Here is a 24,389-nt window from a genome sequence, read left to right as displayed (position 1 = left end):
GTAGAACTTAAATCTGCGGTGCCTCCTCCCATCTTTTTTGTCCTCATGGTTGCTGCGTACAGAGGATATCTGTGGTTCATAACGTCAATTAAAAAAAGAGAGTGAATCATACCACTGAAAGTGCGACACAAAATAGATGTTACTTAAAAGTGCTGTCTAGCACTCTGCGTTTAGCAGGCTATACACAACGTGATTATGATTTTTGAGTGGAAAATTATTTATACGTTATGTCTCACACTTTTTTTTTTTAAAAAAAAGGACTTGAACATTTCCGTTACACCGTTGATTAGCGAGTGCATTGTCGTGTAGCAGAGTTGCACAATGGAAGGCTATATTTTCTTGCTGTGAGTTGTGAGTTCGAGTATCTGATATTTTATCTAACGTATACTATAGTGCATAGCATTTTCCATTGAAGCTGAGATCGTCTATGCTAGCAGTTATTCGTACATACCTTGCAGATATTGTGATAGATGCATTATTAATATCATACGCTACTGGTCATTAAAATTACTACACCAAGAAGAAATGCAGATGATAAACGGGTATTCATTGGACAAAAATATTATACTAGAACTGTCATGTGATTACATTTTCACGCAATGTGGGTGAGTACCGTGAACAACCATCTCTCGCCGTAATAACGGCCTTGATACGTCTGGGCATTGAGTCAAACAGACCTTGGATGGCGTGTAGAAGTGCAGCTGCCCATGCAGCTTCAACACGATACCACAGTTCATCAAGTTGTAGTGACATTGTGAAGAGCCAGTTGCACGGCCACCATTGATCAGACGTTTGCAATTGGTGAGAATCTGGAGACTGTGCTGGCCAGGGCAGCAGTCGAACATTTTCTGTAACCAGAAAGGCCCGTACACGACCTGCAACATGCGGTCGAGCATTATCCTGCTGAAATGTAGTGTTTCGCAGGGATCGAACGAAGGGTAGAGCCACGGGTGGTAATACATCTGAAAAGTAATGTCCACTGTTCAAAGTGACCGAGACCTGTAACCAATGGCACCCCATACCATCACGCCGGGTGATACGCAAGTATGGCGATGACGAATACTCGCTTCCAATGTGCGTTCACCACGCTGTCGCCAAACACGGATGCGACCATCTTGATGCTGTAAACAGAACCTGGATTCATAGGAAGAAATGACGTTTTGCCGTTCGTGCACCCAGGTTCGTCGTTGAGTACACCATCGCAGGCGCTCCCGTCTGTGAAGCAGCGACAAGGGTAACCGCAGCCATGGTCTCCGAGCTGTTAACCCATGCTGCTGCAAACGTCGTCGAACTGTTTGTGCAGATGGTTGTTGTCTTGCAAACGTCCCCATCTGCTGAATCAGGGATCGAGACGTGGCTGCACGATCCGTTACAGCCATGCGGATAAGATCCCTGTCGTCTCGACTGCTAGTGATACGAGGCCGTAGGGATCCAGAACGGCGTTCCGTTTTACCCTCCTGAACCCACCGATTCCATATTCTGCTAACAGTAATAGGATCTCGACCAACGTGAGCTGCAATGTCGCGATACGATAAACCGCAATCTGCGATAGGCTACAATCGTGAAGGTACGCATTTCTCCTCCCTACCCGAGGCATCACAACAGCGTTTCACCAGGCAACGCCGGACAGCTGTTGATTGTGTATGAGAAATCGGTTGAAAAGTTTCCTCAAGTCAGCACGTTGTAGGTGACGCCACCGGCGCCAACCTTGTGTGAATGCTCTGAAAAGCTAATCATTTGCATATGGCAGAATCTTCTTCCTGTCGGTTAAATTTCGCGTGTGTAGCACGTCATCTTCGTGGTGTAGCAATTTTAATGGCCAGTAGTGTAAGAACAACAACGTAGATTGTAGTGTAATTGTCATATTCCGGTAGCTACCACTAGCCCCTGAAACCAATAATAGAATCAGTGGTAATTTTACCACGCACAACATCGTTATACTGGTACGTAGTGTGGGATATAATGAGAGAATGTCTACGTCCCAGTAAGAATGTCTCGTTTGTGAACTTGGTACGTAGTGTGGGATATAATGAGAGAATGTCAACTTCCCAGTAAGAATGTCTCGTTTGTGAACTGTAGAGACGATATTCTCAATACATAAGTTTAAACCGGCTCGTTATCTTAGGCGTAGTTTTACATGTACAATCGAGTAACGTACTTTCGCGACAGAAATGACGTAGCTCATTCTTTTCATGCTCTTCTTGAGTACAACTGAGCGAAAATAAGGTATTGATTTCTGTGGTGCGTCGTTGCTCTCACTTTATTTGTGTCACTGTGTTTCTGTAGTGTCTAATTGTTTCATTTCGGAGTTTGGTCGTTTCTGACGGCTGGCGCAGTACTATCCCACATGTGTACATGGGATGACAGATCATATTATAACTGACATCAAAGTTTCAGCAACACATTTTGCAATACAAGCCATAAAATCAAGATTAAAAACAAAGATGCTTTCATAAACTTTATTAATTTTGACTTCCAATGACAAATTCATAACATTACATTTTATTTGCAAAAGCGGGAAAAGGTGGAGGGCCTTCAAGGTACACCAGCTGATCAGATGGACTTTTCTTTTTGGAAATCTTAGGGAACGCCTGCTTTGGGGGAGGGCCTGTGAGAATCGCACCCTGTAGGGCTGATGGTGCAACATCAGCTGCATGGAGCAATGAAGATGATTCAGCGGTGGTGACACCATCCTGGAAGATGGTGGGATTCAATACTTCATTATTGGCAGCGTTGTAGAACTTGCCTGAAGTGGTGGGTGGCAGTGACTCAGCAGGAATAGTATTGCCAGTGCCCAAGGCGGTGGGCAGAATCAGGTCAGGAGTGGATGTGGCATCGAGAGCATCCAAGATGGTGGGATGCGGTGGTTCATCATTGGCAGCCTTGTTGCCACTGCCCAGTGTCGTGGGGGGCTGCAGTTCAGCAGTAATAATATCGTCACTGTGCAAGACATCAATATTAGTGTCGCAACTGCCAGGGTTGCTGGGAGGCAGCAGCTCACTAGTGGATGTGACATCGAGAGAATCCAAGATGGTGGGATGCGGTGGTTCATCGTTGGCTGCCTTGTTGCCACTGCCAAGTGTCGTGGGGGGCTGCAATTCAGCAGTAATAATATCGTCACTGTGCAAGACATCAATATTAGTGTCGCAACTGCCAGGGTTGCTGGGAGGCAGCGGCTCACTTGTGGATGTGGCATCGCGAACATCCAAGATGGTGGGATGCGGTGGTTCATCGTTGGCAGCCTTGTTGCCACAGTCCAGTGTCGTGGGGGGCTGCAATTCAGCAGTAATAATATCGTCACTGTGCAAGACAGTGGGGGTCAGCAGTTCATTAGTGGATGTGCTGTCACTGCCTTCGAAGACAGTGGGGTGAGACGGTTCATCGGCGGCAGTGTTGACTCCATTGCAAAAGGAGGTGGGGGGCTGCAACTCAGCAGCATTGCTATCTCCACTAGGCGAGGTGGTGGGGGCCAGAGAATCATCAGCAACATTAACATCGCCACTGTCCAAGTTGGTGGTGGGCAGCAGCTCATCAATAGTTGTGGTCTCGCCGCCTGAGTTGCTGGGATGCGGCGGCGGCGTCGGTGAAGGCGGGCGTGGCAGCGTCGGTGGCAGGGGCTGCTGCTCGGCAGGGGCAGTGTAGCCACTGCACATGGTGTCAGAGACATCATAAGCCTGGAAGCAGAAAGATATTCTGTATTAGGATTGACTTTCTTGTATGTAGTACTGCTTCAGATTACGTGCTTGTAATATCTGTTTTTGTATATTCACTGAAAAGAGAAAACGTGAAACACGATAATAAAATTATTGCTGATTAATGAAAGTGCGATAATACATTTGTCTAAGTAAAATATTATCTGATAGGTATTTACAAGATCACAGGTTTATGGAAGCGTGAACAGGCCACCAGATATTTTAATGATTCATGCAAAGGTGTGTGCATTGTGTTATACAGATGCCACATATCAGTTTGTGGAACGGAGATCGATGTCTGTGTCACCTGGTCAGTCAATACAAGGACCGTTACAGATAGTTGTAGATCACACTGGGGTTGTCGATGGATAATGCCCCATGTGATCGATTGCAGACAGATCTGGTGTTTGATCAGGCCAAGATATTATGTAGATACCCTGAATATAATTTTTTGGGTTACAACAGCGGTATGTGGGCGAGAATGAACCATTTATGAAACAAAGCCTTGAATGCTGTACATGAATGGCAGCACAAAATGTCATATCAACAGATTGATGTACAAATTGTGCGGTCAGGGTGAGTGGGATAACCATGACAGTGCTCCAACTGTCATATGAAATTGCACCTCAGACGGTAGCTCCAGGTGTTGCTCTAATGGATCAAGCACACAGACAGACTTGCAGGGCCTCAACTGGCTCTTCCTTCTAACCAACTCACGACCAACGCTAGTATGGAGGTAGAAACAGCTTTCGTCATGAAACACTACAGTATTCCACCGTGCCTTACGATGAGCTTTCCCCTAACACCACTGAAGTCGTGAATAACTGTGTTTAGGGTTCAGTGGAATGCGCGCTACAGGTTGTCTGGCTCGGCGATATCCTTGAAGTCAACGATATTGTTACTCATATTGGTGCTGCTGAGTCAATACTACATGTGAGAGCCATACGCCGCACACGATGGTCTTCCCACTCAGTCGTGTCACTTGCCCATTCGGGGCCTGGTCTTCTTGCGACCGTACGGTTTCGTGACCATCTCTGCCAGCAATCAAGTACAGTAGCTACATTCTTTCCAAATATCTCTGCAATATTGCAGAAGGAACATCCAGCTTCTCGTAGCTCTATCACATGGTCCTATTCTAACTAAGTGAGGTGTTGATAACGACGTACTTTACTGTCGTCTACTAACCATGTCTCATCTCAAAAATAATTAACATTTACGACCGTTACAGACTGTATTTCAAGGAAACGTGATTGAAAAGTCATAGTGGTGCTACTAACGCCACTCTCAGGTGACGGGTGCGAAATTTAAATAGTCGTCTTGTTTCAAATGTAGAAAGACGGCTACCAACTTCCGTTTATGTCGTCCAACTCCTCGTTAGTGCTGCAGGTTTTTTTATGTGTATTCTGGTGATGCTACGTTCATCAGGTCGTATGGGGTGCTCACCAATTTACTACGAGGGCTGTCCAGAAAGTAAGTTACGATCGGTCGCGAAATGGAAACGACTATGAAAATCCGATAAAGCTTTGCAGAGATGTGTTGGGCAGTGTCTCTAGTATGACTCTAGGTAGAATTACGTCGCTCTTTTCATTCCTGAGCTCTTAGTGAGCGCGTAAAGATGTTATAGAAAATAGTGTCTCCCGCCAAGTACGAGGGCCTGGTGAGAATTTTTACCTGAAGCTATGCAACCAACATCACATAACTGTCGTGCGGCTTCTTCTTCAAGACAATTCTCAGCCTCATTCTGCACGGGCAATGAAGATGTTCCTGCATCGTTTCAATTGGAAATGTTTGGTTACCCACAATACAGCCCGTAATTGTCTCCAACTGAGTTTCATCTCTGCTCAAACGAACCGCTGGCTGTGAAGACAACATTTTGGCACAGACAACGAGCTTTTGGCCAGCGTAGAGAATTGGCGGAAAGCACTGGCGGCTGCTTCTATGATGAGGGTATTGGAAAGTTGGTACAACGCTACGACGAATGTCTGAGTCAGAACGGCGACTACGTAGAGAAGTAGCTGATAGGTGTAGCTATCTGTTACAAATGAAACATTTCTGACTTTCACTGTGATTTTCATTTCGCGATCAATCGTAACTTACTTTCTGGACAGCCCTCGTATTTTAAGGTGTACGTGAAATAATACATCTGAATTTGTGTAGTTAAAATGGGTTACTTCAAAACGAGGTAACCACAGTCGAAATATTACACAGCAAAATACTGCAACCAATGAGGGCCGCTAGCCTTTTCTGTCGATTAACATGGTTGCAACTTTTTGCGCCACTCCAGAAGATGAATCAGTAACGTTATAGGGCTGCATAGGATAACTGGATGATTTGAGTTGCTACATAAAGTTTATCATAGTCAGTTGTGGCACCTCTTTTGTATCTCTTACGGCGGAAGACTTCCGGCAAAAGAACTAAACCTTATTCTGAAAACGACTTTGTCAAAGAGGACAGAGGAGCGGACTGACGTTTAGGGCACACTCTTGCCCTTGGGGAGGAAAGCTGCCTACAAAGGTGGAACATAAGCAATGACCAACGGTTAGAGGAAGCAGAAGGCAATGGAAACCGCTGCATTATAGACGCATTATGTGTATCCACAGAATCTGCGGACTGTGAATTGAAAAAGTGTCATGATGCTCTCCCCACTGGCAAAAGACCCGGAGCCTGCGAAGATGGAGGTGACCGTGAGAGAAAGATTAAGTCACGGACGAAAGGATAATGTTCTGAGAGCCGGATGTGATTATGTCCAAAGTCTGAACATGGTAGAGAAGCTATAAATTCTGAAACTGGAAATGCAAAGGCATAAGCTAGATATAGTGGGGGTCAATGAAGTAAATGAAAGGAAGACAAACATTTATAGCCAGTTGAATATAGGATGATATCAACAGCAGCAGTGAATGGTATGATGGCAGTAGGATTCGTTGTGAATAGGAACGTTGGACAGAGAGTTTATTGCCGTGAACAGTTCAGTGATAGGGTTGTTCTCATCAGAATAGGCAGCAAATAAATACCGAAAATAATAGTAGATGTATACATGCCGACGTCGAAAGCTGACAATGAAGAGGTGAAGTATATGAATATAGTGAACGGGTATTTCAATAAGTAATAGGGGATGAAACACTGTTAGTAATGGGGGACTGGAATGCGGTTGTAGGGGAACGAGTAGAAGAGAGGGTTACTGGGAATATGGGCTTGGTGTTAGGAATGAGAGAGAAGACAGACTCAGTGAGTTCTACAAGTAAATATCAGCTACTAACATCATTCTCCAAATTCAATATTTAACGTCGGTTATTGCCTACCATCGATGCGCAGACGTGAGCGTTGAAATAGAAATTAGCATCGAAGCTTTGCCATCAGCGTGCATCCCTGATGTGAACATTTTCTTATGATATGAGTTGACCTAGTGAAGAATTGTGCCATCTGTGCCGATACAGTAAGGCGATTCGCTGAATGCAGCGAGAGAGTTTTTTTTTTTTTTTGCGGCATGAAACATTTTAATAATGTGTGTCACTACGATTAGTCTGTGTTGTAAAGGATCATCATCCTAAATGGGGAAAGTTTATGTTATTCACACTCATTTCCCTCGACATGTGTGCGCGTTGCTGTTAACTGCGACTGTAGATTCGTCTCGTGAGGTCCTATAGGGTGTAGTGCCTGTTTACGTCGTCAACGACAGTGCGGTAATGAGTGTGAGACCAACTGTAATTATCAACCCTAAATGGGGGTATGGTAGCAGCTAGTCACGAAAAGTGAGCAAATGCTCAGCGTCCAGTAAGCGAGATCCTAGCAGTAGCTGGTCTGCAACGTCTATAGCTGGCGCATTCTCCTCTCTGCATATGTACCAGGACAGGTCCCATTACTTCTGTTGGTTATGTCAGTCGTTCATTCATCCTTTAAGCAGTCGTACTCGGCATATGCTGACGCCAGGCAGGACACTTAGGCATTTGAGAAAGTCACTGACACTTTTATGAAGGAAAATAAACTGTCAGAAACCAAAGTGGAAGGTCGTATTAACTATTTACTTCCAATATACTGTAGTGTAAGAGTAGTATGAATGATGTGAGTGAGGTGGCTTCTTTGAAAAATCGAAGGCTTGTTTTACTGCTTTCTAGTGTTTATCCAGCGCTAGCAGCGTCGTCTTGTTGGTATATCTGACTTCATTCGGGTCTGTCAGGAGATTTTCTGTCAGTGGAATTGATGAATTTCGTATCTTTATTGATACGGTCCAGTCATCGTGTCTTGGATCTGCCACGACGTCATCGGCTATTTGTGCCCAGGTGCATATCTATTCTTGTCTCCGACTCTACTTTATTTCGCATGACGTGTCCGTATCATCTTAACCTGCTTTCCCGTAGTTTGTCTGAGATGGGTGCAAGTCCAAACCGTCGACTGAAAACCACAGGTCTTCATCAAACATAATAAGGCTGGTGCTTTTCTTCTGCTTTTCACATGATATTTATTCGCAAACCTACCATATAATTAGCAAAGGCATTTAGCTCCAACAACCGGAGATAATCTCGTATAATAATAGAGAATAAAAGCGTGTAGCATCCGTAGATCAGGTCACTGCAGTGAAACGGTAAAATATCTCGATATGCACTTTTACACATCGAGTTTCGCTTAGTGTAAAACTAATGTGCGGCTGGTCCTGGCAGACGTTCGAGTCCTCCCTCGGGCATGGGTGTGTGTGTTTGTTCTTGGGATAATTTAGGTTAAGTAGTGTGTAAACTTAGGGACCGATGACCTTCGCAGTTAAGTTCCACAATATTTCACACTCATTTGAACATTTTTTTCCACAAATGAAAGGCAGCCCTACCATAATGCTGATCTACCTTCACCTACATCATGAAAAATTTTCATCTACTGGGTAGTCACTCTTGCAAACACATTTGGCGTGTTGCCTGTCCGAGGGTGCAAAACGAAAGTTGATATTGGCAATAGCCACATCCATGGCCACACGCAAATCGTCATTTACAGATGTATATCAAGTTTTTGGATCAAGCAACTAAGTATGACTCATGGAGAGATATCCTGCCGAGAGTAAGTTTTGTATGCTATTGGTGTGACGTAGAGTGCCTGTACTCACCTGCGCCTTCTTGTTCTTCTTCAGCTTCTTCCGCTCCTCGCGGTCAGCGGCACGCCGGCGGATGCAAGGGCACAAACGGCGAAACATCTGCGTCAGAGAAGACCCGTGTCAAGTACTATACGCCATTACATTTCTACAGTAAATCGTGCCCATTACCTCCACTCAACAATATTGAACGCTCCGTCACGTGGGGTTTACTAGAGACGAAGTGTTGGATTGTCCCGTAAATGAAAGGGGACAGCCGCTAGTTACGTGTGAAACAGAAATGGGCAAATCAGTGAGCGTAGCGAGGTGTTCAAAAGACACGATCGAAGACTTTGTGGCCTCATATTCATGACGAGGCACGGGTCGTGTCCACCGTGCCCGAATGCGTTCTGGGTGAATGTCTGGCGTGGTCGAATGGCTTACATTCCAAAGTCGTGAATCTGCTCGCCAACAATGATCTGCAAGTGTCGACGGCGTATACAACAGCTCGGGCGTCTTATGAGCTGCATTCGCCCTTTTCCTTGAATTTCTGATGATTTGTTTTTGACGAGGACAACGAGTGATCAGAAGCTACCGAAATAAAGACTGAGGTACTGAATAATATGATACTTATATGTTTCATTGGAAATGACAACCAGGATACCTCGTTAGCTCACGTAATTCTCAAGAGTACAGGTAGCGCAGCATTGCCTGATACCCTGTTTCTCTATTTCTGGAAGTATTCCATGCAAGTGTCGAACATTCATAGAGTACTAGCAGTATCGGAATTAGCACGATAGGCTTGAAGAATTTAGTTAAAAATTTAAGTTAATACTAATTACAACACATCGTTAAAATAGGAGTAAAGTACATCCTACATAAAGATTCTAGAAGTACTGAAGGAATATTATCTGTTCCTTGTTCAATCTTTAGTTACGATTTTTCAGTAGCTTGGTTACCCTCTGACACTGTTAATCAATCCTCTGTGTCTTCCACATCGACTTCCATTTCTTCTTATATCACTTCTGTAAACAGCTCCTTCCCAGTTGGACACATTCAACAAACGCTTTCCACTTATCGAGCTCTCTCCTGGGTTCAACGGGGGAATTCCGTATGTGCTCTAAATGTTGAGAGCATTTCTCTTGCCTCTGAATTATGTACACGCTGAACCCGACCTTCTGAAGACCAGTTCCTTTCCGATATCTTCGCTTTGTTCCCGCACCTGATCGCTTTAGATGACCTGAATTCCTATTCATTTCATTGATAAGTCAATTACATAGCTATGGTTTTTTCTGAAGGTTTTTGTACCTCTTTCAGTTACTTCATGTTTGGGTTCACAGCTTCAAAGTAGCTTCTAAATGATGAAACCTGTTCAAACCACCATAGGCTATCAGTTTTATTATGCAGAGTGCGTTTAATGAACCACGTATATGTTTCTCATTACTAGCCAGTTTCCTCCCTTGGCCGTTTTCAAATGTGTAGCGTTCGTTATGTGGGTGTGTGTGTCACATTTCAAAATGTGGTGGGTGAGGGTGGGAGGGAGAGTCCACTCTCACACTCTGGCTCACATTCCACTACAGAGTGAAATATTCAGTCTGAAAAATGTAGTAAAATAATTTATATTGCAGTGTCGATGAAATACTCTTCGCCGCAGGTGTAGGAATGGAAGTTTATAAGTTTTACGACACAGGCGCTCGCATGGAGTGAAGATGATTTTCATCGAGATTCCGTTTATCTTATGCAAAGTAGCGGTTTCGCCTCTTTCTGACCTACATGAGTATCACGCTTGCTGATAATTCCGATGTGTTGTAACTAACGTGCCTGGTGCATGCTGCGAGTAGTGTCCTACAACTTAGCACCGATGTACATGAAATTACGAGTGCGTTATTACTTTAAATCATAGTTAAGTAGCGGAAATGTTACAGATTTAATTTTATACACTTTACAGTAATGTCCCATTAACTGACATACTACCCTCGAACTGTCAAGATTCGAAGCTCTATGTTGTGAACTTCCCACGGAGCTCTCATTATGGGCCTGCTGCCTCTATTATCACACAGTCTCACATCTCAGCCCTCAGAGTCTAAAATAATAACTAGCAGCATAATCAGGCAATGACACGAAAGTTAGTCGATAATTAAGGTAGTCCTCAACCGAAAAATTTATATAAGTTCCAGAATGGCTCTCAACGTTAACGTTTAATCCCTCAGAATGATACTACCCAGTAGCATACGTTGCCTTCAGCCATCAGTGGTTGTCTTCGCTAGTCGCCACTGTTTAGCAGTCAGTAGTATGAGAAAGGACACACCAATGCTGAAATTTTTAAACGTGGTACCCACATCACCAATGGGCTTTATGTTGGATAATGACAAAGAGCTGAAACTGGTAGGTAATGTGCAATATATACATGTTGGAACAAAGGAAATTCACATGATAAAACTTGCACGTGCGATGGTTGTAAATAATTTCCTCCTTCTTTTGTTCCTGAACTCAATTATCTCTTACGTTAACCATTGCTCCTTCCCACGTACCTCGCTTCCATTTATGGTTTTTCTGTTGTTGTTGTTGTTGTGGTCTTCAGTCCTGAGACTGGTTTGATGCAGCTCTCCAAGCTACTCTATCCTGTGCAAGCTTCTTCATCTTCCAGTGCCTACTGCAACCTACATCCTTCTGAAGCTGCTTCGTGTATTCATCTCTTGGTCTCCCTCCAAGATTTTTACCCTCCACGCTGCCCTCCAATACTAAATTGGTGATCCCTTGATGATTCAGAACATTTCCAACCAAGCGATCCCTTCTTCTAGTCTGGTTGTGCCACAAACTTCTCTTCTCCCCAATCCTCTCCAACACCTCCTCATTAGTTATGTGATCTACCCATCTAATCTTCAGCATTCTTCTGTAGCACCACATTTCGAAAGCTTCTATTCTCTCCTTGTCTAAACTATTTATCGTCCATGTTTCACTTCCATACATGGCTACACTCCATACAAATACTTTCAGAAACGACTTCCTGACACTTAATTCTATACTCGGTGTTAACAAATTTCTCTTCTTCAGAAACGCTTTCCTTCCCATTGCCAGACTACATTTTATATCCTCTCTACTTCGACAATCATCAGTTATTTTTCTCCCCAAATAGCAAAACTCCTTTGCTACTTTAAGTGTCTCATTTCCTAATCTAATACACTCAGCATCACCCGACTTAATTCGACTACATTCCATTATCCTCGTTTTGCTTTTGTTGATGTTCATCTTATATCCTCATTTCAAGACACTATCCATTCCATTCAACTGCTCTTCCAAGTCCTTTGCTTATTCTGACAGAATTACAATGTCATCGGCGAACCTCAACATTTTTATTTCTTCTCCATGGATTTTAATACCTACTGCGAATTTTTCTTTCGTTTTCTTCAGTGCTTGCTCAATATGCAAATTGAGTAAGATCGGGGAGAGACTACAACCCTGTCTCACTCCCTTCCCAACCACTGTTTCCCTTTCATGCCCCTCAACTCTTATAACTGCCATTTGGTTTCTGTACAAATTGTGAATAGCCTTTCGCTCCCTATATTTTACCCCTGCCACCTTCAGAATTTGAAAGAGAGTATTCCAGTCAGCATTGTCAAAAGCTTTCTCTAAGTCTACAAATGCTAGAAACGTAGGTTTGCCTTTCCTTAATCTAGCTTCTAAGATAAGTCGTAGGGTCAGTATAGCCTCACGTGTTCCAATATTTCTACGGAATCCAAACTGATCTTCCCCTAGGTCGGCTTCTACTAGTTTTTCCATTCGTCTGTAAAGAACTCGCGTTAGTATTTTGCAGCTATGACTTATTAAACTGATAGTTCGGTAATTTTCACATCTGTCAACACCTGCATTCTTTGGGATTGGAATTATTATTTTCTTCTTTAAGTCTGAGGGTATTTCGCCTGTCTCATACATCTTGCTCACCAGATGGTAGAGTTTTGTCAGGAGTGGCTCTCCCAAGGCCGTCAGTAGTTCTAATGGAATGTTGTCTACTCCCGGGGCCTTGTTTCGACTCATGTCTTTCAGTACTCTGTCAAACTCTTCACGCAGTATCATATCTCCCATTTCATCTTCATCTACATCCTCTTCCATTTCCATAATATTGTCCTCAAGTACATCGCCATTGTATAGACCCTCTACATACTCCTTCCACCTTTCTGCTTTCCCTTCTTTGCTTAGAACTGGGTTTCCATTTGAGCTCTTAATATTCATACAAGTGGTTCTCTTTTCTCCAAAGGTCTCTTTAATTTTCCTGTAGGCAGTATCTATCTTACCCCTAGTGAGATAAGCCTCTACATCCTTACATTTATTCTCTAGCCATCCCTGCTTAGCCATTTTGCACTTCTTGTCAGTCACATTTTTGAGACGTTTGTATTTCTTTTAACCTGCTTCATTTACTGCATTTTTATATTTTCCCCTTTCATCAATTAAATTCAATATTTCTTCTGTTACCCAAGGATTTCTACTAGCCCTCGTCTATTTACCTGCTTGATCCTCTGCTGGCTTCACTACTTCATCCCTCCAAGCTACCACTCTTCTTCTACTGTATTTCTTTCCCCCATTCCTGTCAATTGTTCCCTTACGCTCTCCCTGAAACTCTGTACAATCTCTGGTTCTTTCAGTTTATCCAGGTCCCATCTCCTTAAGTTCCCTCCTTTTTGCAATTTCTTCAGTTTCAATCTACAGGTCATAACCAATAGATTGTGGTCAGAGTCCACATCTGCCCCTGGAAATGTCTTACAATTTAAAACCTGGTCCCTAAATCTCTGTCTTACCATTGTAATCTATCTGATACCTTTTAGTATCTCCAGGGTTCTTCAATGTATACAACTTTCTTTCATGATTCTTAAACCAAGTGTTAGCTATGATTAAGTTATGCTCTGCGCAAAATTCTACCAGACGGCTTCCTCTTTCATTTCTTACCCCCAATCCATATTCACCTACTACGTTTCCTCCTCTCCCTTTTCCTACTACCGAATTCCAATCACCCATGACTATTAAATTTTCGTCTCCCTTCACTATCTGAATAATTTCTTTTATATCGTCATACATTACTTCAACTTCTTCGTCATCTGCAGAGCTAGTTGGCATATAAACTTGTACTACTGTAGTAGGCGTGGGCTTCGTGTCTATGTTGGCCATAAAAATGTCTTCACTATGCTGTTAGTGGTAGCTTACCCGAATTCTTATTTTTTTTATTCATTATTAAACCTACTCCTGCATTACCCCTATTTGACTTTGTATTTATAACCCTGTATTCGCCTGACCAAATGTCTTGTTCCTCCTGCCACCGAGCTTCACTAATTCCCACTATATCTAATTTTAACCTATCCATTTCCCTTTTAAATTTTCTAACCTACCTGCCCGATTAAGGGATCTGACATTCCACGCTCCGATCCGTAGAACGCCAGTTTTCTTTCTCCTGATAACAACGTCCTCTTGAGTAGTCCCCGCCCGGAGATCCCAATGGGGGACTATTTTACTTCCGGAATATTTTACCCAAGAGGACGCCATCATCATTAACCATACAGTAAAGCTGCATGCCCTCGGGAAAAATTACGGCTGTAGTTTCCCTTTGCTTTCAACCGTTCGCAGTACCAGCACAGCAAGGCTGTTTTGGTTAGTGTTACAAGGCCAGATCAGTCAATCATCCAGACTGTTGCCCCTGTAACTACTGAAAAGGCTGCTGCCCCTCTTCAGGAACTACGCGTTTGTCTGGCCTCTCAACAGATACCCCTCCGTTGTGGTTGCACCTGCGGTATGGCCATCTGTATCGCTGAGGCACGCAAGCCTCCCCACTGATTCTAAGTGCTTTTAGTGTATGTCTTACATTCCAGTATCTGGCATCGAAATATCTGTGTCAGTAAGTTGTAATCCAGGTGCTATCTTCTCATACATTCGAGCCTGTTCCAAGAAGATCTCTTTCTGTTGTGATTCTGTAATTGTGCTCAGAATTTACCAACAGAAATTTATTTCACATATCATGATGTCTTTATCCTTTCTATTCCTAATACCGACACCGTATTCTTCCCTAACTCTCTTCTTCCTTTCTCCACCACAGTGTTCTAATCCCCTAAGGTTATTAGCTTTAGATCCTGCTTTAAATGTCGTCTTACACTATATCCATCTCTTCAACTTCTGCTCGTCACTCAACATCTAAACCTGAGCTACATTCGTTAGTGATAGTTTCCTGTCGATTCTGTTCAGATTATCCATGTCACTGAACAGTTCGTAGTAATTGAACTTTGTGTCCTACTCTCCTACTCGAAATGAGTTCCACCCTCGTTACATTATTTTCTGGTCCTGTTGTTACTATCCCTCATTAGTCAGACCAGAAATCCAGGAGTTCTTTCGATTTCACTTCATCTACACAACTATATCTACATTGAGCCCTTAGAGTGACCTTTTACAGATACTTTAGTTTCACATCCAAAGTCGTAGAATATAACGGTATTGTGGTAAGTTCAATCCTTTTATCATGGCCTCCTACTCTTGGAAAGTTCCCTTCCTGGATATACAAATGATAGGCTAGATCTGACACTTTGGCCAATGGAGGGACAATCATGACACTTTCTCAGTTAGAGGACACAAGTCATGTGTACTCACGTTACGTGTTTCTAAAACTATGTTTTGCACTGCGTTTTGCTCATTCATGCCGTTGACCGCTATTGATTATTCGTAATTACCGATAGTTTCGCACACCAAGATCCAGAGCCTGGACAAAATCCCTATCCACATCTCAAGTATAATTGGCAATCCTTTAGAAGAGTCCTCGGTGCCATAGCTGATGATCTTTACATAAAGTGTATTCCTTAGCTGGGCTCTAAGCCGGCACCTAGAGCTTTTTGATCCGTATTAAAAGACGCTACCGCTTTTTTTCTCCCTCCAAATCACTTATTTAAGAGAATCAATTAAAAATAATACAAAAGAAGTCATCTCGACAAAAACAAAAGGGTTAAATCAGAAAATCGTAAATGTAGGAACATGTCGTTAATTTTAACGTGCCCACCGTGTCTTCCCTCCGTCACTTATCCAGCGTGTAACATTTAAATACAAACAAGGGTGTCAACAAAAAAGGGGCGGGGGGATTTCAGCTCATCCAACTCCTAGTCGATGAAAAACAAGATACAGCATATTAGTAAAAAGCTCTCGATGACATGGCATCCTGAGACACGTCCAATGGGCTGTGGCCATATATTCGGATCTGCGTCATATCCACCCACCATCTCGCAGTGGATATAATGTCCAACAAGCAACATGATGGCATTTTTCTTCGACCGAGGAATGGAGGTTGAGTCGGGACGCCCCAGAATCTTATCCGAGATAGCCGCCTCCGACGTCCTGAGGAGAAAAGCCAGTTGTGGGCGAAGCCGCAGGAGATCGACCGATGATATAATGTATCAGTTTCATGGCAACGAGTACAGCGATCCGTCACACTGAGGACAATACGAAAAAGTCGCATGTTGGTAGGTACAGTATCATGAACAACTTGGTACCAAGAGGACGCAACTTCCATCAGGAAAGTCGGGAGGCTAACGTTAGACCAAACAATCTTTCAGTTCGTTTCTGGCGACAAGGCTTTCACACAGGGAATGCCATAAGGAACTGGCCAGCGGCAAACAGCATTTTTAGGAAGAGATTCACTTGAGAAAGGTTATTTACTCTTAAATAACTGACTTGAAGAAAAATTTCCTTAACTTTCCTTAGTTTATAACTAATCCTGCGAATTTCTATCGGAGGTGTTAAACTCGCCGGTCGGATACAGTCATGAAGGCAAGCTATTAGTGACTGGGGAGTGCGTAGACATGTGAAAACGGTGCGACGGATGAATAAGGCAGAAGCCTTAATTCGAATGTCAGGGAGACCCAAACCTCGCAGCAGACGGGGTCGCGCCATTACCCCATAACGCACGCGAAATATAGAGTTGTGCCAGATAAACCTGGCAGTTAAACTTTGCAACTTGCGGTACATCATCGCGGGAAGTATAAAGATTTGTGCAGTAAAATAAGCCTTACCTAACACATACATTTCCATGGCCCGGACCTTGTGAAGAAGTGAGAGAGAGCGACGCTCGTGTTCAATGATTGCTCCCTGAACCTTATCCGTGACAGACGTCCAGTTTATCGTAGCCATCTTTAGCGGACAACTGTCAATTACAACCCTAACGATCGATAGCGGGTGACCTTCAAAGCCCATGGAATTTCAAGAGCGTCAAATCCTCGCTAACTGAGTAATCGACATTTCTGGTCATTAACCCGCGCTCCCGTGAGACGACAAAAACCATCCAAAACTTCCTTCAGCAGTGGTATATCATCAGTGGTACGGAGAAAAACCACAACGTCAGCAGCATCATATGCACGAACGATAAACCTTTCTCCCAACAGCGACCAGCCACCCAAACGAGCAGTTATAGATCACATAAGGATTCCAGAAACAGAACGTAGAGCGACATAGATAATGGACACCTTTGAAGGACGCCCTGACACACAGCGATGGGGGAAGTAAGTCGCCAATTTACGTCAATGGACGTCCGAATACCAGCAATTAGTGAACTAAACAACAGTCGTGCAGCATGGTTAAAATCAACAGTTGTCAATATTCGCATGAGAAATCCATGATAAACGCGGTCGAACGCTTGGTGAAAATCAATGAAAAGGAAAGCGCTTGGCATGGGAATGGTGGAAGCAATCGAAATTAGATCACGACATTCAGCAACGGGAGTCAGGAGAGTACGATCCTGAAGACAGCTTTGATGGCTCGCGATAATGGTAGCCAGCAACACCGATAGTCTGCTATTTACCGATCGCGCCACTGTATTATAATCATAGTTGAAGAGGGTTATATGCGAACCTGGTCCACAAGCAAACGTCACGACGTCTTTGAGATCAGGACAATTTTAGCAACCTTAAAGCTGGGCCGGGGAAGGCCTCCGTGGAGTACTTCAGTCACCATGGAAGTTAACGTATCTCCAATTAAGAGCCAAAATCGAATATAAAATTCTTTTGGAAGGCCATCGGGGCCAGGTGATTTGTGGGAGGGAGAACGAACTACGATATCAAGTATATCATGGCGATGGAATACAGAGAAAAACTCTTCCAGGAGAGCTGGTGTAACAACACTACCAAGGAGGGAGGTAAAGTCAACAGACGGCAGACTGTCTGAATCCACTTCAGTGTAAAGGTCAGAAAAGTAATGGTAAAGTTCGTGCATGATATCAGATTGGGAGAACCACTCACGTCCATCTAGAGAACGAATGGTAGTAATACACGTCTTTTGAGATCGTTGGTGAAGCCGAAGAAGATGGTAGAGAGAGGCTAACTAATCCTGTACGATTGAACGAGGCTGTGAACGCAAGGGGAAACCGTCCATTTGCCTACGTTTGAGTTGTAGAAGTTTTTCCTTCACACGGTGGACGTCTACGACTCTCAATGGGGCATCACGAGCTTTATCGTGAAGATCTTGAAGGACAGCATAATAAAATTTCCTAGTTCGCCTTATTTCAGCCGCTTTTTCAGCGCTAAAACGCTTGAGTGTATTTCGAATCCGAGGTTTAGCAAAGGTAACCCACCATTCTAGAATTGAGGGATAACGTGCCTGGGACTGGATTGTTCGCCGCCGTACGTCTGCGATGATGTCTTACAGACCGAGGTCCGTCAGATGTAGTGTTTAGCTTCAACAAAGGGCACGAAAGATGGGCCCGCTGCGGGCCGTGGGTAAAAGTAATTGAAACAGCACATTGATCAGTGAAACTGGCAGGAATTACATCAATCGATAGATTTATAGGATTTTACTACAGATGGGGGAGATAAATAAAAGCGGTCCAATAGGCTATTTGAAGTAGCTGTAAATAACGTAAACCGCACCCATGTAGGATATCTGCAAACCCAAGCATCTTGGAGATGCAAAGAAAGTCACCATTTCATTAAGTTTATGACAATACGTAAGACGAATTTAAAGTGGCCCCCTAACAAAACCTTGCGCCAGTCCCGACGGAGTAATTAAACAACTTCTCTCTCATAAAACAGCGCGCGGTCGAATGAACGACCGGATCCAGACGGAGCGTAAAGAAAAATTAAGGTGAGGTCATAAAAACTACAGCCTAAACCGCGACCATCATTTAGAGTTTTGAAGTCCGTCAGCGGGATTCGACCTCGATAAAGCAAAGCCATACCGGTAGAATTTTCGGCCGCGGCATTGAAAACGTAGTGTATCCAGGAAGACAAAACACATCAGATAACACCTCTTGTAAACACACGATATCAGCTTGGGAATCGAAAGTAAACTCCCGTAAAGTAGAAAACCGTAATTGGGAACGTATCGTATTAACATTGAACGTTAGAAATGGATATGCCTGCATCCTTCAGCACATGTAAAGTCAATGAGACAACGCTCACGAAAATGCAGTCATCACGCCCATCTCTCCTCAACGTCCGTAGGCGGTGGAAAGAAGGTATAATTCTAATCCTCCCCGTCGGAATCCGAGGAATCCTCGTTTCTCTTTTTACGACGCGCCGCTGCACGTGCAGGTTGCAAACGCTGTTTCACACCACTCCGTGAAAACACACACTCATGATGTCGGCGGGTTGGGGGCATGCAAAACTCCGATTTGATAGAGGAGCCATCTCCACTGCACTCATCGGAAGTCGGGGAGCACAACTCAGAACGACTTACAGCAACATCAGGTACAAAAAACACGGGTAATGCAGTGCCGGTGCCAGATTGCGACACCCGATCATCAGGATGAGAACCAGTAGAATCCCGTTGCCCCATCGTCTCAGCGTGGAGGAGAGGTGCTATTTCACTGGAACATTGTAAAGACTGGCCAGCAGGAAACGTTGCTGCGGGAACATCGGAACTCACGGGAACCGCCGCGTCTCACGTGAAGTGAGGGACGCAGATACAACACAGATTTCAGCATCAACAGAAGCAGCTACATCATTTCTGGTAATACTTGAATCACAATTCACGTCGGTAGACAACTCAGTGCCGCCAGAAGGTGCACCCTCTGTCAACGCCGTATCACAAGAGCGAGACTGGAGAGGGACGCTCTCAAAATGTCTACCGTCCTCAGTCCGCCGGAGTTTGACTTGCACTTCAGGAGTCGTCGTCCCCTCATGGACAGAGGCCGTACCGGGACGCACCGGTAATGGTGGAAATTCCCGAGGAGTAGGGGGTAATGTCGCACCAACATCGCTTAAAGCTGGAGATTGACTGTCAGTAGACTGCGATGACACTATGTCTGCTAATGTTAACGGACGACGTTTTTGATAAGACGACGTCAGAACAGTAGCACGGCGCGGTTAGTCGGATGTGAGATGACCGCTTCCGTTACAGAGAAAACAGGTTTCTTCTTGCCCTGCATACGTAACATGGACCTGGTAACCACAAACAGTTAAGCGGGAACCAATATTCTTTTTAATGCACATGTCCACAGACCGGATACAATTATAACCCTGTAAGCGATGTTGTGCTGTCCAGCGTTCCCATCGGAGATGCCGTATGATTCCAAACGGGAGCAACGCCGTTTTAAGAAAAGAATCGTCCACTTCAGGAGGAAGGTTATTAACTCTAACCGGAGTATACTCGAATGCCGCATTTTCAAGGAGGACTTGACTAACGGAATCATCTCGATGTGTAAACAACACTTTAGAACCAGTCCGAGAGAGAAGCCGTTCTACTTGCACGAGATCGTAAAACTTCAAAAAGAATACATACAAATCAGAATCAAAGTAAGCAGTATCTACCGCGGATAACATCAGCCAAACAATCGTGAACACGACGCATACTCTTGTCAAAAGTGAAACGAACAGTAGCTCGATGAGGAATAGACCTAGGGGACTAGCCAGACTCCATGGCGAGGGCGGAAGTCACCGCCACCGAGAGAGAAACGACGGCAAACTCCGCTACGCAACTACCATGTGACACCGGCCGATGCAACATCAAGCCTCAGTAGCTTCGACACAAGCGGCGCTGCGGCACAGGCCGTAGAAAACCACGACCTCTTCGCTCGAGGCGCAAAGCGACACTGACCCTTAGACCACTGCGGCCTACAACAGTTATTGACATGGATTATTGCGCGGAAATAGACGGGAAGATCCGAGATCGTGTAACTACGCGATCGGTGACCAGCCATTGGTGTTAACAATAAGCGCCAGTGCTAGAACTGATCTGTGCTGGGCAATGTAGTTTTCAATGATGACGCATATCTAGCCGTGAGAAACATTGATGACTGTTGGGGATTTAGCGAAAGGAGTCCAAGTGAATTTAAGGATTTCACATATGACGCAGATTGCTTACAAATCTAATTAGAATATTTCGTGAATACTGTTCGTCTTTGTGGACTCTTACAGAGCTGATATTAGAGAATATTCAGAGAAGTGTGCAATCCTTGCGCTTTTAATGCCGTAACAAAACTCCACAAAACTTAATGGGTGACACAGAAAAAAGTGCGTTGTCACCACGGAGAACCATACTTCCAATTTTCGAGTGGCCACAGCTCACTCTGACGTATAGCTGTAGATTTGATGTCGCTATGGAAGCCGCAGCTGTCTTGCGTCACAGGAGATATCACTCGTTCATTACTGGCAGTTTTATACCAGTTAATTTGGAGAGATACGGTTAGAAACATAATTTTCTGTTGCTCCTAGAGGTTTCCATTTATTTTACCACATTTTACGTGAAACTGCAGGACAAGGCCAGTTCTAGCTATGCACATACATTGAAAAAGTTTGGAAATTTGCGGTAAGGTCTTATGGGACCAAACTGCTGACATCATCGGTGCCTAGGCTTACGCACTGCCTAATCTAACTTAAACTAACTTACGCTAGGACAACACACACACCCACGCCCGAGGGAGGACTCGAACCTCCGACGGGGCGAACCGCGCGGGCCATGACAAGGCGCCCAAGACAGCGCGGCTGCACATACATGGATAAATAACGTATATCCTAGATGTAATACGACAGTGTAGTATCTCATAAACCGTATCAACGACAAACTTCGATCGAAATGTACTCTTCAACGGTGCTCTGAATGAAGAGAATCTTGCTGGCTGGAATGTGCTGAGAACTACAGATAAAGGATACTAAAATAATTTATCCCTGATGATACCCCAGAATTAAAATCTTGGTGCAGAAACTACTAAATAATAAATAATTATTACTTTTTGGATGTCTTTTTCTGGTATTTTCTTCCTAGTGAGCACCAGGATCATATAGCCTTCGTCACAGAAACGAATTTTTTGGGGTATAGAATCTTCTGAAAAATACCTATTAAATATTGTAATAAGGGGATAGAAAGTTTTCTTTCCTCTGAAATTGAAAAGGAAGGCACATTTTCTCTGCTTTAATAGTACATAAATTAATGTGTTTCAATTTGGATATTATCTTCCCACACGGATATTACTTAAAAAAACTGGCCAGGCGATAGTAGGCGCATTGGGAGTTCCGTAGAAACTCGAGATTCTAGATTATTTTTGCCTATTGTCTACATTTATACCCGTAAAATATCAGTGCCAGGGATTCAAAGACATTCGAAATTTCTATGTGAAACCTGCTTCTTGCAAATTTCGTGATTCTGAACCAACGGGATTCATCCCTTACGTTTGCATGAGTGGGTTTACGAGAGTTGAAATATGTGACGAAAATGGCCGTGTCTTTCAGTTGCATTGGCTTAGAAGTTCACATTATACCACCACCAAGAGACTATAGACCTTAATATGTGATATCAAATCACAACGTGAGCGTCTACCCGTTCCATAGAAAAAGAGGCAGTCTGATAATAAATGACGAAAAAAATTTGATGTGATACACCTACAGATTAATAGTGTTGAGAATTTTTTGATTGGCTGTAGTGTGAAACCTTGCTTGCTTCAAAATTTTGTGATTCTATGTCAACGGGAATTACGCTTTAGGTGTTGATGCCTGGGTATGAGAATATGAAAGTATGTCATATAAATTGACTTACAAGATTGAACTTTCTACGACGCCAAGGGACCGTAGACCGTAGAAGGTAACTCAGAAATCAATTGATAAATCTCCCCGTTGGTGAGAAAAAGCTGTATTAACAGTAGGACATACAGACAGACAAATGAACATAAAGTGAGCCTTTAAGAATTCGTTTCTAGCGAATGAGGTACGGAACGCTAAAAAGCAAGTTCTTAAAATCTGCCTACAGCAAATATGTTGAATGTACATTCTATGTGCAGCATTGCACTCTTTTGATAGGTATCTGTAACGATCATTAATCTTCTCTTCCATCTTTCATTTCATCTTCCCCTGTTGGGTGGTATAGCTTCACTGAATCCTTCGCTTGTGGAGAATGATAATGAGACGAAGAGGGAAGATAAATAAACTATTCAAAGTGTCTCAAGTCCCGTGTTATCTTTTTTATAAGTCGATCACGAGATAATCTCCCCGGTGAATGTGGTGCTCGCCTGTTGAAACATCACGCTGATCGCTTTAGAGCGCTATTAACGGTGTAGAAGTGTCACAAAGATGTAATGTGACCCTCTACAGCTAACGAATGTCAAGGATTATGAGTGATGTGCATATGGCAGGAAGGAGGCTACGTGTTTTCAGATAACCACGTCAACACTGTGCATGAAACGGCAAGATTTGTAGGTCTGTCCTTGTAGACTGCCCCATATGTGTACGAACGTTGGTGTACCACGCGCACACGTCTAAAACGAAGTAAATGCGACGGGTCTAAAACTCTTGTAAATGACAGGCAATGGTGACGAGTGTCATGCTTTCACATCGATAATTTATTTCAAACCAGTCAGTAATTGTTGTGGCCATTGAATGCGAGACCCTCTCAATCAGTTTCCAAGCGAACATAGTTTTCTTCTTTTTCTTCTTCTTCGCTTCATGGATTAGACAAATTTCCTGTTGCGGTATTTGATCTCCTGTATGGTTTTCTTACGTTTGTTCTTCCAGTCTATTTATATCAGACAGACCTTAACGGGACTTTGGCCACCGATGCTATTTACATGTTCGTTCCATTATCTCCTATTTTCCTTTATTTTTTCGTTTAGGTTATATATTCCTAGGCCTTTCCAGGCAGCTTCATTTCATTTTCGATTTTTCCTTGTACATTCTTCCAGTCTCCTAAGTATCTCATTCCTTGAGCTTGTATTCTACTTTCTTGGTGTAATTTTACTCATGCTACACTTCCGTAAGTAAGGGCTGGTATTGCTACTTTTTGCAAAACTTCAGGAGGGTTCTTTTCTGGCTTTATTCTGTAAACGTCTTACGATGGTTCCACGTACGGAAAAAAAATTATTTAATTTTCGTCCACGCCATGGTTATATTCGTAAGTGATGTAGAATCCTCGATATTTAAAATGTTTGACCTGCTCTAAGATTTTTTTTATCGAAAACTGTTTTGGATCTTACTGGTTGTCTGCCCTGAAAAACCATAACTTTCGTTTTAACTACCGACAGTGTTAGGTAGTAGTCTGAGGCTATCTGCTACAATTTATAGACTACAATCGCAAGGTCCTCTTACTTATTTTTAATAAGTGTTAGGTCATCCTCGTATGAAATTATATTTAGCCTAGTGATACTATGTTAAAGGACTCCATTTATGTCGAAAACATTCGATTTTCTGATAACTTATCTGTATGTGTGT

General features: G+C 43.4%; 1 protein-coding gene across 1 annotated transcript; it reads right to left on the bottom strand.

Annotated features, from left to right (window-relative positions):
• Nucleotides 1-2,495: 2,495 nt before the first annotated feature.
• On the bottom strand, nucleotides 2,496-8,865 carry LOC124622909 (mucin-2-like). Its single transcript, XM_047148699.1, has 3 exons — nucleotides 8,779-8,865; nucleotides 3,652-3,674; nucleotides 2,496-3,561 (listed from the first exon to the last, which is right to left on the bottom strand). The coding sequence occupies exons 1-3, from the start codon at nucleotides 8,863-8,865 to the stop codon at nucleotides 2,496-2,498; spliced, it is 1,176 nt and encodes a 391-aa protein (XP_047004655.1).
• Nucleotides 8,866-24,389: the final 15,524 nt, after the last annotated feature.

The sequence above is a fragment of the Schistocerca americana genome, chromosome 7 (genome assembly GCF_021461395.2).
Source record: "Schistocerca americana isolate TAMUIC-IGC-003095 chromosome 7, iqSchAmer2.1, whole genome shotgun sequence".
NCBI lineage: Eukaryota > Metazoa > Arthropoda > Insecta > Orthoptera > Acrididae > Schistocerca > Schistocerca americana.
The sequence above is the reverse complement of the archived record's forward strand: the minus strand, read 5'-3'. Positions and strand labels throughout refer to the sequence as shown.

What these genes read in the sequence shown, in the direction of transcription:
- LOC124622909 (XM_047148699.1), bottom strand. Translation starts at nt 8,865, where the DNA reads ATGTTTCGCCGTTTGTGCCCTTGCATCCGCCGGCGTGCCGCTGACCGC. An exon ending in AGAAGAACAAGAAGGCGCAG is followed by an intron (nt 3,675 to 8,778) that starts GTGAGTACAGGC and finishes TTCTGCTTCCAG; the next exon opens with GCTTATGATGTCTCTGACAC. An exon ending in TATGATGTCTCTGACACCAT is followed by an intron (nt 3,562 to 3,651) that starts GTGCAGTGGCTA and finishes GCCGCATCCCAG; the next exon opens with CAACTCAGGCGGCGAGACCA.